Source organism: Cheilinus undulatus, linkage group 23 (genome assembly GCF_018320785.1).
Source record: "Cheilinus undulatus linkage group 23, ASM1832078v1, whole genome shotgun sequence".
Lineage (NCBI taxonomy): Eukaryota > Metazoa > Chordata > Actinopteri > Labriformes > Labridae > Cheilinus > Cheilinus undulatus.
The window spans coordinates 19,811,455-19,830,835 of NC_054887.1; the positions used below are offsets into that span (position 1 = coordinate 19,811,455).

Sequence of the window (19,381 nt, forward strand, 5' to 3'; positions counted from 1 at the left end):
ACAAATGGACGCCTTTTCTTATTAAGAACACCACCTAAAACTAGCTAAATTTTGCAGAAGTCCCCCAGAAGATCCTGGTATATATGTGTTACGGTGCGAGGGACTAACGTTGAACTTTTTGCCAATCTGTTCAACACAAAAACAAAACTGCACATCACCAAAAGAACACCAAACCCACAGAGAAGCACAGTAGGAGCAGCATCGTGTTTTGGAGCTGTTTTTCTTCTACTGGGAGTGAAGTTTTAGATAAAATGGAGGGAATTATGAACAGTTGCAAAAACATTCAGTCGTCTGCTGGAGCAGAGGTTCACAAACTTTTTAACCCACAACCCTCAAAATAACAATGCCAGACCTGGGGACCCCCCTCTGACTCCGGAGGTGGTTAAAGCATACTTCCTCACAACCATGCACATTTAAGAATAGTTGTGTTTAGACAAACATTACTTTGATTTTAGTACGAATCTCACCTTATGTCTACAGCTTTATTTCAAAATTGATCTAATCGTGTGCATATATTGTTTACTACAATGGGTAAAATATAAAATTCAAAACCATTTGAGAAAGTATTTTGTTTTATGGAAGGCATCCTGTGACCCTCCTCTCAGTTTTTCTCAAATATTAGTCTGTGCACATGCAGGCTTTTCCTGATTTTTTATTTTTATTAATCCCTCCTAAAAGATCTTATTTGTTCTTCGGTTGATATGTATGTGTTACAAGTTACACTGAAGTTGGTAAAGTTCCGAAATTAAAAAACCTTGGCATAGTGTTTTTGTGTCAGAAAGTTTTAGAGCTTTTTTTTAGAGCAGCTGTAACTTCTATGATCAAACTTCTATAACATATTCCCATGTTGAGTCTTATCACCACCATCAGCGTCCTTTCATACCTCATGGTCTGCTGCGGTCTAAGTCACCAGCTAAGATGTTTGCTCCATAAATAAATATATCTAGACACAGCAATGGTTTAAGGTGACACAAAACCTTGGGTTTTGACATGCGGTAAGTTTATCATAATGGGTGTAGACACTGGAAGAGCTGATGTACACCTTTAAAATGTACATCATGTACTGTCTGTATACAGTTCTCTGAAGCTTCTGGAAATTGTTTGTAACCCAAACCACTCAGATCCTGAGCTAAAACCTACTGTCCTCCGCCTTTAAGTACTATTTAAGAGCTGCTTTGTTTGGAATGATCATTGCAAATAAAGTCATCTTTAGGGAATGGAAGATGTATGTGTGTTAGAAATAGTGGGCACTTTATACCTGAAGCAGCTGATATTTTATAAAGAAGACAGAGGAAGTGTGTTTGAAAAGATTCTGGACAGATACGATTTAGCTGCAATAAATCCACTCTTTTTGACTTATTTTTATTAATCAGACCTTTAATAAAAAACTGTGTTTTATGTAGTCTAAAAAATGATTCAGCTGGTACCAACAAGGATCAAAGGATTATGTAGGGATGAGTTTCTTTGCTGTTCCTGTTTAGTCCATATTGTGTAGTTGGTATGTCTTTAACAGCAGAAAGGGGTACTTTTTCTCAGGTTAGACATTATAAATGTGTGAATGAAGCATTTACGATATGGCAGACAGGAGCGCTTTGTTTGGGCCAAGTGACAGCTTGTAAAACAGGTTCATTTCTTCCTTACTGTTTAAAGCCTGGTTTATATTTCTGTGTCAAATCTAAACCATAGCAGCCTCCGCCGTCATGAGTGCTACAGACTTGTGCATTGATCTGCTGCATAGCTCTGCAATACACTGCTTAAGCACTACACAGCAGTATGATTTCTATGCTAGTTACTGTTATTCCCAATTCCTGCTCCCATCACAGCTAAAACATAGCTTCACTAGCTACGTAGTAAATGTTACTATTCAAAAATTAAGCCAATGTGGATGTAAGCTTTAGCTATAGCTAATAATGCTAAAGAGGGCCACTGTTTGCGTAACTAATTCTAAACCAGGTCTATCAGGTTAGCATAATCTAACATAGCTTTGTTTGCTTTAGCTCTACCTATATAAGTTATGTCGCTAAGTTACTGATGTAGTTTACAAAGCTGTTGTAGCTTTGTTAGCTTTACTTTTAGTGACATAAGCTATGTAGCTTTATTATCTACATAGCTAATGTAGCTTTGTTAGCTCTACATTTAGCTATATTAGCTACATACCTAAATTATCTACATACAAACCATAGCTTCATCAGCTTTAGATTAAGCGACATTAGCTATGTAGCTACATTATCTTCATAGTTAACATAGCTTCATTAGCTTAAGTGGCATAGGCAACGTTTCTTTATTATCTACATAGCTAATGTAGCTTTGTTAGCTCAAAATTTAGCTACATTAGCTACATACCTACATTATCTACGTAGTTACCATGGCTTCGTTAGCTTAAGATTAAGTGCATTAGCTACGTAGATAGATTATCTACATAGTTAATGTGGCTTTGTTAGATCTAGCTATATTAGCTACATACCTACATTATCTATGTAGTTAACATAGATTCATTTGCTTTAGATTTAGCAACATTAGCTACGTAGCTACAATATCAATACAGTTAATGTAGCTTCATTAGCTTTAGCAACATTAGCTACATAGCTACATTATCAAGTATTACTAAAGCAATGAGCAGCAATATTCAGCTCAGGAATGTGGACATGACCTGCAAAAAGGATTGAAGACTGTAAGTAGCTGTGATATTCTTCAAACCGTCAAATTGTTACTTTGTTACACTGATATACAGAATGTTGTTTTACAGAATGTATTCGAGTTTAGACATGTCAGCTAAACATATCATATTTTGCATTTAATCTTGTGAGAAGTTAAATCCCTAGGAACACCACATTCCTAGAGTATACATAATATATCTGTGGACATTTGTCAAGAACTGTCAGTCACCTGATGCTAACCAATGGATCAATCACAGAGCTTGTCAAAAATTGTGCTGTTCCAACACAGTTACATTTTTGAGGAGTTGCATATCAGGCTAGCTGCAAAGGCCTCTGTATAGGTTAAAAGCTACACAAACCTAGCCTGCCTCTGATGTAAACAGCTCGTTTGTATGTGAGGCAGACATTGGTCTTATTCCTCGTCTTTGCTGCATTTTAACTCATTAATGGAAAAAGAATAAGGAACTAATAATACAGACACGAATTTTGCTTGTGACCAAATGTGGGCACTAGCCTAGAATAGCAAGGGTCAGAAAAAAAAATTGTGGGAAATGGTGTAGAGAGACTCACATCTCCAGCAAATGTGATGAAGTAAGGTCTGGAGAGGTAGATGCTGAAGTTGTTGTACAGCTCCTGTTCAAACGTCATCTTACCGTCCTGTTGAAAGAAAACACAGGCCTTTTAAGGACAAAGGGTGAATGCTGAAGATCTTAACTGAACAATAAAGCTTTTGATATGTATTGCCTTCGCTGAAATGGGACAGAGCCTCTGGATATTAATCGATTTGAGTGCTATTATCTCCAAGCCACACGGTGAAGCATTAATGTGCATAACTGCTTTAGTCTTACCTTGATGTCAAAGACCCTGATGAAGTAGGATCGTTGGGGGTTGTCTTTGACCAGACAGGCCACACCGCAGCATCTCTTGTTCCAGCTTGAGTTCCTGTCTGCTGTGAACACTTGGACCACTGCTGAAGACAACGTCTGGAGAGAGACAGAGAGAGGGTGAGAGTAGCACTTATTACTCTGTTTCATCACGTACATCACATTAAGGTTTTCTGTTACCACAAAATTGCACCCTACATGGATTTATATGATATGTATAAAGATAATGAACTTATGGTTTAATATGGTTTCGTATGAGGGATCTGGCCTGGATCTGAGCAAACTTGACCCCTAAACCCAGTTCTTTTGAATACAAGCACACCACACTCGAGTACCCTTCTGGATTCAACCAAAAGGGGTTGCTCACGAGCATGATATGCATGTACTCAAGCATGGTCCACGAGAGCTATGAATGAAACCATGCTCGAGAACAGGACACTCATCAGTGAGTTGAGTAGTAAAGCAATTCTAAATGTCTCTTGACTCTTTAACAACTGTTGTATCCACATGGCATGGGCCCATGCCCTCCTCTGAGTTGAACAGTATGAGTGGAAGTAGGAACAGGGTCATTGCTGGTGTCACAAAAAATAATCAAAAACTCCATAGTAGCCTACAGGATGGACTTCATGTTACATACATAGCATATATAAAGCAGTAATCATGCCATGGGTTAAAACGCCCTTAAGGTTAATAGTAATGTTGGCTTCAATGGCCCAGTGAACTTGATCTTTATCAATAAAGCTCATGTTTTCAAAACCCTACAAATGCCAGCTGATGTTGGGACAAGAAGGCCTTGCTCCCAGTCTCCACTCCAGTTCATCCTAAACTTTAAATTTCACTTTACAGGGACTTCAATGCCTGTGGAAGTTCCGAACTCTTCAGCTATGGAATCAGCAGAGGGTGGGCCACTTCTAAGCACCATGTGCCCTAGCAGTCATTGACTCTACTCTGTGATTTTGCATGGCTGAGCTGCTGTTGCTCCTACACGCCTCCACTATCTAATATCACTTACAGTTGACTGTGGACTAGAGGTGCAAGAAACGCAGAAGACTTGTTCGCTGCGCTATGCTATGCATATTGGCCTAGTTAGTCTGACACTTTTTAAGATCTGTCTTTAATTTTGTCCGTTCAAATCCTGACATTTAGATGCTTGAACGAAAGCTTAAAATCATGATGAAATAACCACAGACTGACTGACTGATGTGAGGGTCAAACTGTGTCCCAGTATGGTCCGCCAATGCCACATCTTACCAGCTACTTATTAATATGACTGAAAAGAGACATATGAACTAAGAACTAGAGAAGAATGAGGCTAAAGAGGCAGGAACCATCCATCCATCTTCATCCGCCTATCTGGGGCTGGGTTGCAGGGGTAACAGGCTAAGCAAGTCCACCCAGACATCCCTTTCCCCAGCCACACTTTCCAACTCCTGCTGGGGGATCCCAAGGCATCCCCAGACCAGACAGGTAATCCCTCCAGCGCATTCTGGGTCTTCCCCGAGGTCTCCTTCACCCGGACATGCACGGAATTGGCTCTACTCCTAGCTAGGGATGTCACAATTACAGATTTTCTTGGTGCGATTATTGTCAGAGAAACAATTGCGATTTAACAATTATCACGATTATTTTTGCATTAATCAATTTCACACTACCATGAATAAGTAAAATCACATGAACACTCCTTATAGGTCTTGTATTTTAATAATTTCCATCTTAGGATGCTCTCATAACAAAATATATCAACAATGTAAAGTAACCAACAATTACAAGAAAAATGATAATAATCCCATTTGGATGGACCACTTGAGTGGTCTTAGCTAAGCAGTGTTTAAGTTAAAAAGCTATAATTCAGTCCATCACATCTATTTTATATCCCTCAAATATAAACACATTCTTCATATTCACAACTGTATTCATTAAAGTTTCTCATCAAAAACTAAATTTTCCCATTTTTAGTTGGCATTTGAACACATCATAACATATAGACTACAGTTGTCTAATTTACTGAGGTTACTTGAAGGCATCATATTTTCTGTCTTCAGCTCATAAAGTTCGCTAATTAACTTCAATTCTGCCAATTCCACTGCAGATTTCTACACTGGATTAATATTGTAAACAAACAGGACTTGCTAAAAGTTTTGGAGCATTTATCAGCATTTATCAGAGCAACTGAAGAAGAAAACTGTCCTGAGGCAGCTTAAGTGAGGGATATGAGCCTGTTACTCCCACCACTGGATATGATAGCATGCGACTTACGGGCAGTGTCTTTTTCCTCAAGCCAACAGTTAAAGCTACATTCTTGTTTGATGTGATGCATGACACTTCTCGGTTGAGGGGTAGATCAACTGGTAAATTGAGATCTTTGCCTTCCGATTCAGCTCCCTCTTTAACACAATGGTTGGGCACAATGCCTGCAGTACTGCCGATGCTGCGCCCATCTGCCTGTCAATCTCACGCTCCCTCACTCGTGAACAAGACCCCAAGATACTTAAACTCCTTCACTTGGGGAAAAGACTCACTCCCCACCTGCAGGAAGATAACCTTCAATTAATTTTGTATAGAAAATAAGAGTAAAAAAGTCTGATTTGAGGAAAGTCTTATTTTGCTCAACACAAAAGATACAATTGATTCTCATCAACAGATACAAGCAGGGTTTAAACTCTGGTTATGAATCGAGTTAACAACATTACAAGGCGCTATCTTTCCACCAACTGTTTTGGTTCGGTTCAGTGTGCAATCAATCGGATTCCACTGTAAAAATTGGGACAAGTACCAACAAATCCAATCTGAACTGTCTTACTTTTAATCTAATTTAATCACTTTGACATCTAACCAGTGGCAGCAATTTCAATCATCAAAGACTACAGCGTTATAGACAGATTTATCACCGATGGCTTTGTTTGCTTTTGTAGGTTGTATATAGGCATAAGCAGTTATTTCAGCTTGTTCCATAACTTGTTAAAACCTCCTTACAGGAGCTTTAAATCCATTAAAGCTCCATGATAAGACTAATAAGCTATGTTAAGACCGAGCCCCTTCCACGAACTACTTTCCCATTCAGTTAGTAACAGTTTTAGATTTAACCCAATGAATGCAATACTATATGGGTCTTTTAAAGCAACAGCAATCCAGGAATTTGTCTAATTTATGATATTTTTGTCTTCCTCCACATAACCTGAAACGTTAGGCTTTTTTTTAAAGTGTTTTCAGTCCAAGTCTTTAATCATAACAGAGACTAGCATGCCTGTAACACAGAGAGAGAGAGACATCCATGATCATAAGAGCAGATTAGACTCCTACAGGTTTTTACAGGTGGCTGCAGGGATTTTCTCTCCATGAGGGGTCCAGGTTCACAGCCATCATTACCACACACATGAAAGCATGAGCATCAACACGGGAAATGCCTGCTGATTTTTGGGACCATTTTAACTCGGTGGTTGCAGGAATTATGGCGCACTTTAAGACGGCGTACATGTGTTTCTCTTTGTACTTAAGTGTCTAGTGAATGTGATGTTAAAATTAATGCAGAGGCTCGAACTGAATTTATACCATGAGGATCTACGTTTTTTACTTTGTCTTCTCAGATCATTTGACTTTGCTCAGTAAGAGTCAATTCTTTCAGCTCCCTAACAGCTCTTCATCTGGTAGGCTATCATTTTAGCTTTAATCAAATTGACAAAATTAAGCAATGCTCCGACCCATGACTGATGTACAGTTAAGAAAGACAGTGCGCAGTTCAACATAGCTGAGCTAGAGTTCTTTTAAAAGACTTTCCCTTTCTTTTCAGTCATGAATCTCCGCTGACACATGAAAAAGAATGGGAGTGTATAAGCATCTTTTCACATACCTGTCAACTCATTTCACTCAAAGGTTGCTTGATGTAAACATCATCCCCGCCTGCCTATTGTGATGAAAATTCCTGAATTCTATCAGCTGTGTTTTCACATCAACTTCACACAGACACATCATTAGGACGAAGAAGAGGTTAATAAGAAGATGGAGTAAAAAAAGGCCCTTTGGTTTCAAACATGAAGCCCACCCTGAGAAGTTTCGCAAAGATTTCACTAGTTAACTCGTGTCAATATGGCACATTAGGGTGGTGAGCTAAACAGGCTGATCAACCTTCTGTGCAAGCCACATCGGAATTATTTCCCTCAGGGGAGTCAAAGCATTTGGTCTATAAAATGCTGTCGAAGTACAAGAAGAGTTTAAAATATTATTAGTAGGAAATCCTAGAATAGTTGCTACCCAAGCCTTAAATAAAACATCAACTACCATCCTCATAAACTGATATCAGCTCTATATGTGGTTGTTTTTGCTTGCCAAACTCTTATTTTTCCACTAATTCTGCATCTACAGTGCAAATTTATGTCATCCAGAAGGCTTTTTCCAGCAAGATATTTTTGCTCATATAAATAAATATCAGTCCCTTGGCAGCATTACACTGTTTGATTGTCTGGATTTGGATGAGTTATACCTAGGATCAAAAGAATAAAATGAATTTGGCTTCTCTGTGCAATGACTGACTGTAATAGGGTCGGGGCCCTGAGGCCCTCGGGGTTTCATCTCCCTCTGGAGTGCTGATTGCTCCTGACAAGGCTGAAAGGGCTGCAGGAATCAGAGCTAGGTCTCTTACGTCATCAAAACAGGCCAAAAAGGCTCACCACTCTAACACGTAAAAATGAAAATGGCTATATGATCTCACTCAAACATGGACAGTTTTTAGTACAGCTTGGAGAAACAGAAGATCATCCAATAGAAAGACTGAGGAATATTTCTGAGGAAATGACTGAAAGATGATGAAAATTTCAATCATTACCTAATGGAGTGGTTTGATCTTGAGACAGAATAAAAGATGTGACTGAACAAAGAGATGGAGGCATATCTTTCAAAATAAAAGCACATCATCACAGCAGTTTTGCCACATATTTTTTCCAAGCACTGGGCAAGAGGGGGGGTATGCCCTGGACTGGCTGCCAGTCAATCATAGGGCTGACATACAAGGACAAAGAACAAGTCACATTCACATCTATGGGCAATTTAGAGTCACCAATCAACCTAATGATCACATCTTTCGTGTGTGGGAGAAGTGGGAATATCTGGGAGAGAATACGCATACATGGGGATAACATGCAAAGTCCACAGAAAAGGGCCCAGTCTAGTGGGGAATGTGAACCAGGAACATTTTAGCTGTGAGGCGACAGTGCTGGTGGCAGCAAGAACATGTAACTGACTCAACATATAGCTTTAAAAGTATGGCCTTAAAGCCTGATTAGGCTTCCAGAGGTTCACCACACATAGACAATACCTGGGTGTTCAGCTGATCACGTCGGGAGGTACGACTTCTGTGAATTAACGCCAAGCTTCATCAGTATAAGACAGAATGAACTAGGCAGAACAATAAAAAAAATATCTTATTGCAATTTTTTTGGACTTATTGCAAATTTGTTATCAATCGCTTTATTGAAGAGGATTGTCATTTTTACATCGCTTGTTTTAATCAAGAAAAACCTACATAAAACACAAAAAGGAGGATTTTTGTAAAACATTCTTTAAAAAAATGACACTTGAGTGTTTACATAATGTGCATAAAATCTCTGCTGCAAAAGAGAATATTAAACCGGTATTTTGACACATTTCAGGTTAAAGAAATAGTACAACTTCTGCAATTTGTAAATTGCAGCAGTTCATATTAATATTTAATCTAATTTGCGATTAATTGCCCAGCCCTAGTTTAAAAGGAGGATTTTAGAGAGGCAGAGTCTCTCAGAAGTAAAGTTTGCCAGAGGTTAACCAATCTGCAAAGAAACTGTGCCTAAATTTTGTGGGACAATTTCAGAAAAAAGTCCCATCCATTTTCTTTCACTTATTCGGGGCAGGGTCATGGCAGCAGGCCGAGCAAGTCCACACAAACATCCATTTCCCAAGCAACATTTTCCAGCTCTTCCTGGGGGATTCTCAGATGTTTACTAGGTCAGATGAGATCATCTCTCCACCGAGTCCTGGATTTACCCTGAAGTCTCCTTCCAGTTCCAGGAGGCATCATGATCAGATGCCCGAACCATCTCAAGTGGCTCCTCTTGAGGGAGCTCTACCTCAGGCTCCAGGATTCCGAGCTCCTCACCCTATCTCTAAGGCTGAGCCCAGCCCCCCTCCTGAGAAATTTCATTTTGATCGCTTGAACCTGTGATCTTATTGTTTCAGTCATTACCCTAAGCTCATTTATGGGCAAGGCTCATTTACAACGGACTGAGGCAAAATAGAAAACTGTTCTGTGGTCAGATGAATCAAAATTTGAAATTCTTTTTGAAAACCCCAGACACAGAGTCCTGTGGACTAATGGGGAGAAGGACCATTCAACTTTTTATCATGCACAGTTCAAAAGCATGCATCTCTGATGGTATGGGCTGCATTAGTTCCTCTGGCATGGTATTCTGGAAAGACACCATCAATGCTTAAAATGTACAGTTTTAAAGCATATGCTCCCATCCAGACTCTTTCTGGGAAGACCTTGCATATTTAAGCAAAACAAAGCTAAGCCATACACCACAACCATAACAACAGCATGACTTCATATTAGAAGAGCTGGTTGCCAACCTGGCCTGCCTGCAGTCCAGACCTTTCACCAACAGAAAACATTTGGAGCATCATAAAATGAAAAATCTAGCAAAGAAGGCCCAGCACTGCTGAGCAGCTATAGTCCATGTCCTTTGTTTTTCAGACGTGTTGCTGCCATCAAACTCAAAATGAGTGAATATTTTGCTGAGTTTCAACATCGGATATGTTGTTTGTTTTTCATTGTGAATAAATTATGGGTTTATGAAATGTGCAAATCATTGCATTCAATTTCTATTTTATGAAGCATCCCAATTTTTGGACAAAAAAAATAGCTGAAGGAGGGACTTTAAAAACAAGCTTGCAAAAAGGATGGGGGAGGACAAAAAGTATGAATGACAAAGAAAGAGGATAATTAGAGTGGATGACTCAAAGGGGGTTAAAGCAGGACTAAAAATGAACAAGGAAGCAGAGAAAACGGGGAAAAACTAGGAGTTGTGTTCCACTTCTCTGGCACAAATCGCCAGAGGAGGCCGACCACGGGACTTCCTGTAGGATAGGACTGCTGATCAGGCAGTCTGTACACACACCACACACTGTGAATTGGACTCCTTCCACCTTTTGCCCAGTCAGACAGAGTTGCTGATGGTGAAAACAGCAGAAGGAATACTAATGCTTAAAACCAATGAGTGAAGCCTCTGTGCATGTACCTTAATGTTTGTATGAGATGTGCAGGAAGCAGGCTGGAATCTAAATTATGATCCAAGTAAAAAAGAGGCCCTTTGAATCACTTTTGGACATAAAATCTCAGTCTATACTGCCAAGACTACAAGTAAGGAGAGCCAATAAATCACTGCAGGGCATTTTAATTAGATTGGTCAGATAGACACAATGTCAGGGTCTTCTAGTCTCTTCCCGTCTCACTCTCCCTGCATGTCAATACTCATACAGGCACACAACAGCGTAGGACTTTGAGGAATGTTCCTGATTCTCCGTCACATGCTGAGTGACAAGACAGCCAGAATGCCACAGGAGTGTCGTCATTGGACTGTTTTTGCTCGCTCAAACAGGTTACAAAAGGTTTACGCCAAACAAACCTGTGTGTGCAAGTGAGAAAGGAAGGGGCGGACCATCCTACCATGTGACCACACATTACCATGCCTATGCTGTGTCATGGGACAGGAAGTGTAGCCTCATGCGCAGTGAGCATGACAGGTTTATGGCATAAGGTGAGCTTTACTGACAATGAGGAAGAGCTATACTTCATAAGCAATCAGCTTTACTTCATAACAATTCCAGGAAGTTATGATCACTATGAGGAAGTAACAGGGAGCCAGCAACGTGACAGCCTGCTATTTGTATTTATCTCACCTGCATGCTAAATGCACCTTTCTTCATTTTCAGTGACCCACATCTGCAGGGCTAACGTGATCATGCTGCGCTAAAAACTCAACACAGTTAATAATAAACTGACACTGTCTTTAGAAAGCGGACCTATAGGCTGCTGATAGCAGGTGACAGTGCAACATTTTTTCCAGGTGAATGGCATTAACAAGACATAAACTGTGCATTAGTCTCTAAATCCTTTTTCACATCCTAACCCTTTGTCTGCATTTTGGGCTGCAATCGAATTTGAAAGGTGCTATATAAATACGGTTAATTGAACTCCTAAGCATGATAGTCAGGGGAAGAACTGATGTAATATTCTCTTTAATAGTCAGAAAACTTCCAAGTAAATCACTGCCCATGATATGATTGAGATGCAGACGGTTATTGGGTTTAAATTTGGCAAAAGGAGAGCACTTTTGATACGCTGCCAATCATTTTTAGAATTAGAAACACAACAAAGAAGGGCAGGGTTTTGCTGCATTCAAAATTTGGTGGTGGCGTCCATGGCCTAATTTTGCAGCACCACCACATGTTGTCAGAGTCAGACATATTCTTTCACAGAGAATATCATCTTCCAAAGGCAACAGTCAATGGGTTTGACTTCTCTAACTTTACACAGTGTGTGGTTGCGGCAGATTAGTTTGTATTTTTTAAAAGGATAGTCTTTTCTCAATAAGGTAAGTTTCCCTAAAGTTGTTTGTAAAAGTGCACATGCAAGGCATGCACAGGAAGACAGGAACCACCACTGCCTCATTTTGAGCAGTGGTAGACTGATTATTGAAGTGATATTTGGCATTTTGTGGAAATGGCATTACGGGTGCATGCTGCCTAAACAGTTGAATTTGAATATCAAACTAGCCTGTGCAAGATTCACAAGTCAGTTAAACTAATTATCAATAGGTTTTGGCCTGAAATCCTGGTCAAATACTCTTTCAGAACAGTAACGAAACCTCCTGCCACTAGTAGCCGCTGTAACTTCAGTTAACGGTCACTGCCGTCCTGCCAGAGCTTTCCACCGGCTCTCAACCCGATGTACACATAAGGAGCTTTGTGGTAAAGTACGGCAATAATTTGAACTAGAAATGAAAATAAGATTAGGGTTAAATTCACATATAACCCCTCAACCGAAGTGATGAGTTAGCACATTAAGCGCAATATTAATATGCAAAAAGGAACAAAAGCTTGCAGAGCTGGCTGCTAACTTTAGCCACACTCTACTCAGCATAATAGCCTCACATCACACACCTACAGACACAATGACCTTGTGATGAATTTGACTGTTTATGAGCAATTTCTCCGCTTTAGACTAGTCAGTTAAATGCAATAACTTATACGCATTTTATTTCACAGCTTACTGATAAAACTGAATAAAGTGTGCTACTTTAGCGCCGATCAGTAATTGCCTCATCCTCTGGTTGTTTTCATACTCCACAGTCTAACCTAGTGTCCTGTCTAAACAGCCAATCAACACAGAAGCCTGGCACAGTGAGCACTTTGCATCACTTCCTAAATTGTTCGGTTTACTTTGCGTTTTGATCACTGCTGTTATTTGGCTGCTATGCATTTATACTTTATCATTATGCAATAAGAAATTGTGTATTTCTTCTAGCTTTGGAGGCAAGGGCTTTGAATGGTCCATTCACATCCCATGTAGTAGACCTAAATAACTGAAACTAACGACTCATTTTTTCTTTCTTAAATGCATATCAGTTCCAAATAAAGGTTATTGATCTGATATTGGACATTGACCCTTCGTTAAAAGCCCGGTAAACCCTGCAGGCATGGAAGACAAATTATGATTTTTGAGCCTTTTGTGATACAATCATCCAAACGCCCAGTATCAGGATTTAACTATAAAAACATGTTGTGCTCTCATCAGTTTTCTGGCCTTAACCCTGGTGAAAAGAAGTTAAGATAAATCATAATAACTGCAATAATCCTGCACTTAAAGTTGAACATTAAGAAAATATTGGAATGTATGACTGTTTTACAATAAAGCCATAAACACAGTCACAGTTTTGCATATTGCTTATATATTCCACTCATATATTGAATAACCCAATGATGCCAAGCCCTTTGAAAGAGTCCTATCCTTTTCACTATCATTACAACTATTAATGTTCACACTGGAATTATCAGTATAGTACCACACATACCATAAATGCTAGACTGGCACTGTGACCATATAAACAAGATAAAGATGTATTTATGGCCGTGGCAGCCATGCATTTACCTTTTAATTGCTATTGCTCTTATCGTTTGTCTCTCTCTCTTTTCTTTCTGCATCATCCTCGATTCCTTCACACTCCAGCTTCAGCAGATGGCTGTTGGTTTTGCTCACCTGTTAAAAGGAAGTTTCTGACTTTGCTAAAACATTCTTAGTGCTGTGCTCATGGGGGATAAATGCAGGGTCTTTGTAATTAATACAAGGAGTACTTGGTTGACCTGCTTTTTTGTCTTGGATAAGATTTGTAGTGAATTCAAATCAAACATGATTGGAAAGGCAGGTTTAACTAACCTGGTTGAGCTCCTGTTGGCTATTCAGACACTTAACTTATACTTACTTTTTATTAATTTGACATTTCCATAATTAACCTCCACCCATACTATTTTTTAAACTTATCTTATCACTTATACTTTGCTTTATTGCCATACCTTAAACATACTTCCAGTCATTTGTTTCAAGTTAAGTTTTAATAGTTTTTACAGTTGTTGCCCTTGCTATAGGTAAGCAACAACTTAAAAGTGCATTTTCAAGGTCTGCTAAATTTACTCATGCATATTTTCTTTAAAGCTGTCACTTTTAAAGTCTTATTGATCATAACGTTCACTTACTGTAATATCATAGTTTTTTGACACAAGAGAGAAGACTTAAACATGTTTATTGTAGCTAGGTATGGTGCCAATAACTGCCTTTGTTATTCTTTTTCTTATTTCCCTTTTTCTTTGCGATATAATGACGCATCCTGGCTCATCTCCTTGTATGAAAGGTGTCATCTAAATGTTTTTAATTATCATTTTATCAGCATCAGTGCATCTAAGTGTGCACGACTGTATTCCAAATACATCCTGAGTTCTTCCATGTTTCCCTTATAGTCATGATGCAACCACAAGCTTGTCGCTTTTGACATCTGACTCTAAAAGTAGAGCCGTTTTCAAAGGATATTTGATGCGAGAGACTTACAATATTAGTCATCCCAACAGTGTTTATTCAGATGATTACTATGCAGATACACGAGCCAGTGGGCATGAATGACTAATAGAAAGGGGAAACCTGTCCTGCAAGATTGCAAGTAGGAAAAGTCAATATAGAGAAGAAATGTGCAAGTTTGTGATGAAGCTGCAAAATTAATGTAGCAGAGGTCAGTTTGGTATATGAGGCTGACAACAGGCACAGTGCACATGTAAGACACATCAAAATGAGTCAGCTGAATGCTAAACGTATTATGTAATGCATGACTATCTCACAATATAGAGTCGTGACATTTCTCTGCTGATTTAGCCTAATATAACAGTGAAAGAGCAGCTCTGATCCTGGCTGTTCTTGCATTAGGGAGGACTTTCAGCTCTGTCCTCACAAGTCAGCTCGGCACATTCTTCTCTGTGGATACACTTCCTGAAAACAACCAAGGTTCAGCTAGCTATGTTATGTAATGTCAGTAGAAAATCACTGCTTTGCCCTGCTCTCTGCTAATGGCTTTAACAGCCCCACAACCCCGGAGTGTTAAAGCCACCCCTGACAATGCTAGGCTGGGTGCGTTTATGCTAGGTGGGAGCGGAACTTCAGGGTTTCCTGGATGATTCAGGTGTGTCAGGCTTTAAGTTCAAGGCGTTACTCTCTTCACCCAACTGTCACCGTCTCAAATGGGACGCTGAACACAATCACTCTTCCCTCAACGCTGCTGTCAGAAAGAAACCGACCACTTCAGTTTGAAGTCTTTTCCCCACATGAACACGTTAAACCCTAAAACCACAACAAGAAAAACCTACAGGCCACAACACCTCACAGCTAGCTGCAACTCCCGTCGCGAGACAGGAAACACTAAGTTAGCTATATTAGCTTTTCTCTTAGCCTGCTATCAAACAATTTGAAGGGAACAAACTTACAATGCATTTCCTGCCAAGGTGGTTGAAAAGCGCCTCATTTTCCTGTGGTGTCAGTAGTATGGAACCGACGTTTGCTATCCGCCGTTGCGGCGGATGTCCACTCATAATTGGTGGTCAATTTATAAAGTATGCACCGACTGTTACTCGTTATTTCAGATCCAGAAAGATACATAAACAATCCCTTGGTCATCCGTGGCCTTCCTCCGACCCCCTCGCACCGGATCACTTTATCCCGGGGGTCCTCAACACCGGGGTGCCAAAAATGTACCCCGCTTATGTATGCAATGAGACCTCCCGCTTCACTCTGAAATAAGGTCAAAACTGCAGCGACAGGACTGCGAAGGAAAACGGCAAAAACTTTCCTGGGAAGTCCGACCGCCAGAGAGCCCAGAGCCAGTTCCATCCAACATGGCAGAGTCAGGACGAGTCCATTATCTGGGAATGGGGGATGCGCGTTTTCAAGCGTTGTGAAACGCAATCACCACGACGGAATTTTGGCCTTACAAATACGTGAATTTAAAATTCACAGATTTTTGTAGGAAAGCGCACTTTGATAACACCACTTTGGAAATAAACTCTGCTTATTTAAATCACTTTTCTTAGCACTCTCACCATGTAGATGGTTTAGTCCAGTCCTCCCGTGGCTTTTATGACAGGAATGTGAGCGAGAGCAGAATGGGAGGAGATAAGAAATAAGGTGCAAGTTGCCAAGATAATAGCATACAAGGCTCCTTCTGAGATGAAGTATTGAACTGAAAATTAATGCAAAGATAAGCTTTTGCTTTAAATTACCACCTCCAGGATAAAACTGATGTGATAAAAGAACCAAGAAAATATTATTTATTTAAAATATGTTAAACTTAGCTTTAAAGTCACGGACAAATTGCCTCCTTTATTGCAATAAACTATAAATAGCCTATAAAGTAGAATAGTAGAATTAAGACTGCTCCAATTACCAATCATAGCCTGAAGCAGCTTGGTCTTACATATGTGTCTAATTGTGTTTCTCCAGAATCTTTCATAACATAAACTAAAGCATACCCTGGCTGTTTTGCACAAGACATTTTACTCCCCAAATGACACTCAGACAAAAAATATTAGGAAGCTTCTGTGTGAAGCCTAGAACAAGGGCAGCTTATTTTAATATTGTGCTGTAGGGTGTTTGCAGAGCCTGCAATGTGCTCCATCATGCTCATAAATGGATGTTGTTTGCAGGATGTACATCTCTAAGAAGAAATAAGAAGTACTTTTTTCAATTCGCTTAATGAGCACAGTGCATCATAGAAGGACTTTGGCATGACTACTGGTGCAAAGGCATGCAACCATTGTTAGAAAAGGTACATTAAAGTTATATAATATGCAAATTATATAACAGACTTTAAAAAGTCAAATCTCCTTCCTTAAGTGGCTGATGAACAAAGCGATTATGATTTGCATAGATTTTTGCAGAGCTTGGACTTGAAAGAAGCCCTCCTATAATCTTCATGACCCAAATTAGAAGCTTTGTTTGACTCTGATAAATTCAAAGTTGGCATGAGATGTGAGAATTAAAATTACACCACAGTCCTACTCTGTGTAGACCCCATATTTAAATGCTAGCTTTGTAAGTCTAATAAGTGCATACATTTATATCATTGTTAATGTTATCAAATGATGCTGTGTAAACCATCAGACTGGTGTGAAATGTCAACTGATGCTTAATTATTCAAGCACAAATTTCATTAAAATTGCATTGAAGCTGTCAGTCAACTTGTGATTTATCTCAGACTCCCTCTGAATAAGAGACAACCTTCTGGATTTCTGATATGATGTTTTGCATGTAAACACAAAAATACGCATGCTGTCGGTATGTATTTTTGTATGTATCATGAACGCAAGAGTGTTCTAAAAGCTTTTTCCTGCCCCTTGCCAGGTCACTTTGAGGGTAGAAGACTACCAACTGGGCTTACAGAGGAAACACTGTATAATGCTTCACAAAATATTTGCAAGATATAACATTATGCATGACGCAAATGCAACATTTTGCTGCAAATACAGCCTAAGATTGATTTCAATTATTCACAGTCAGGTTTTAAAGCTCCCATGAAGTGTTTTTATATAATTATGAAACAGGCTTAAGTTTATACAGATGCCTCTATATGATCAGCAAAAGCAAAATAAGACCACCAATGACAAGACTGGCAGCATCAATATTGTCATTTTTAATGTCTTTAACTGTGTGCCACGGGGTAGGTGTTGACAAGATGACAAAAAAACACAAAGGAATAGACATTTTCCAAATAAATACTGCTTGTTTTACTGTTGAAAGAAACAAAAACAAGACATTTGAATCAGAAGACTCAACTCGTATGCACACAGGAAAAAATTAGCAAAGCATTAAGACATTGTGATTGTCCATAGGGGGCGCCAACATTCGCACAAACTTAAAGGTATTCACAGTAGCTTTAACTTTAACTTAATGCTATACATTTTATCTCTTGGATGTTTTACCCATTTATTGATTTTATAAATCAATCATGATCTGTATAATTTCTTATTATAATAAGTAAAACATGTAAGGTAAATTGCAGAAATGTGACTCCATAAATATTAACATGTTTTAATAGGACTGACTTAATTCAATAAAGTTCCTGCCAATTGGTGCTAGTAGTCTCACAGTTAATGAAATGGGGATCACCTGAGTGCAGTGATTGTAGTATAAAGACAACTGTGTCTAGAAGGTCTAGTCACTGCAGCATTCCTGGCTACATTACACCAGAAAGACAAAAGAACACTCCAAGCAACTCAGAGAGAATGTTACCTTAAAGTGTAAGTCAGGGGATGGAATAAAAAAGAAAAGAATTCCAAGGCACTGACCACCCCGGAGAGGTCAGTTAAATCCATCTTTAAGGAATGAAAGGGGTATAGCACATGTGTAAACCATGTCTTCATAGTCCTGGCTTTGTGCTCTGGGGCACAGTCATGTTGGAACAGAGAGGGGCCTTCCCCAAACTGTTGCCACACAGTTGGAAGCATAACATTGTCCAAAATGTCTTGGTCTTCTGAAGCATATCCCTGCCATTATCTCTCCGCCAACCAGTTGGCTCCTCCAGTTGGCATGATGCAGTCAGGTACATTTTCCCGGCATCCACCAAACCCAGACTCACCGATCTGACCAACAAACAGAGAAGTGGTGGCAGTTCAGAACTCTTTAACTATGGAATCAGCAGAGTGTTGGCGAATTATGGCTGAGTTGCTGTTGCTCCTAAACACTTCCACTTTCTAATACTATCGCTTACAGCTTATGTAACACATTTGAAGTAACTGAGCTCTTCAGAATAACCCATTTTGTATCACATGTTGGATGAATTACATGGATGCTAGGCCATGTCTACTTACACAAATCTGAATCTTCCTTTTCCAGGTAATTTTGGCATATTTTGCTGAATTATAGATCCTGATGTGGTGTAAACACTAGCAAGCTTTTACCTAAATAAAAGCCACCCTTATATTATTATGTGGCAGCTCTGTAAACATACGTTTTAGGAGATTAGTTAATATGATGATAAGGATGATGATAATCATGATTATCTTTCACACGATATTCAAATACCAAGGGCTTCTGCAGTACATTTAAGACTGACCTTTCAAAATAAAGCAGATTTAAAGGTCACAGTTAGTCTCATTGATTCATATGCCCAGGTGAATAAAGCAGTACCTCTGAGTGCTTTTATAAGACCTTTGTTTCAGCACTGCCCACCACATACCCTACCGTCCACTTCCTTCCACCTGCTTTAACCAAATTCCCTG

The 19,381-nt window shown here is 39.4% G+C and overlaps 1 protein-coding gene across 2 annotated transcripts in view; it reads right to left on the minus strand.

The window, feature by feature from the left end:
- waslb (WASP like actin nucleation promoting factor b) overlaps positions 1-16,003 on the minus strand; it is a 36,271-nt gene extending 20,268 nt beyond the window's left edge. For both annotated transcript variants that reach the window (XM_041780559.1, XM_041780558.1), the window contains exons 1-3: positions 15,593-16,003; positions 3,506-3,640; positions 3,228-3,314 (exon numbers count right to left, since the gene is read on the minus strand). In XM_041780559.1, the coding sequence (XP_041636493.1) occupies positions 3,228-3,314; positions 3,506-3,640; positions 15,593-15,697 (327 nt within the window). In that variant the 5' untranslated portion in view covers positions 15,698-16,003. The remainder of the gene's footprint in view (positions 1-3,227; positions 3,315-3,505; positions 3,641-15,592) is intronic.
- Positions 16,004-19,381: the final 3,378 nt, after the last annotated feature.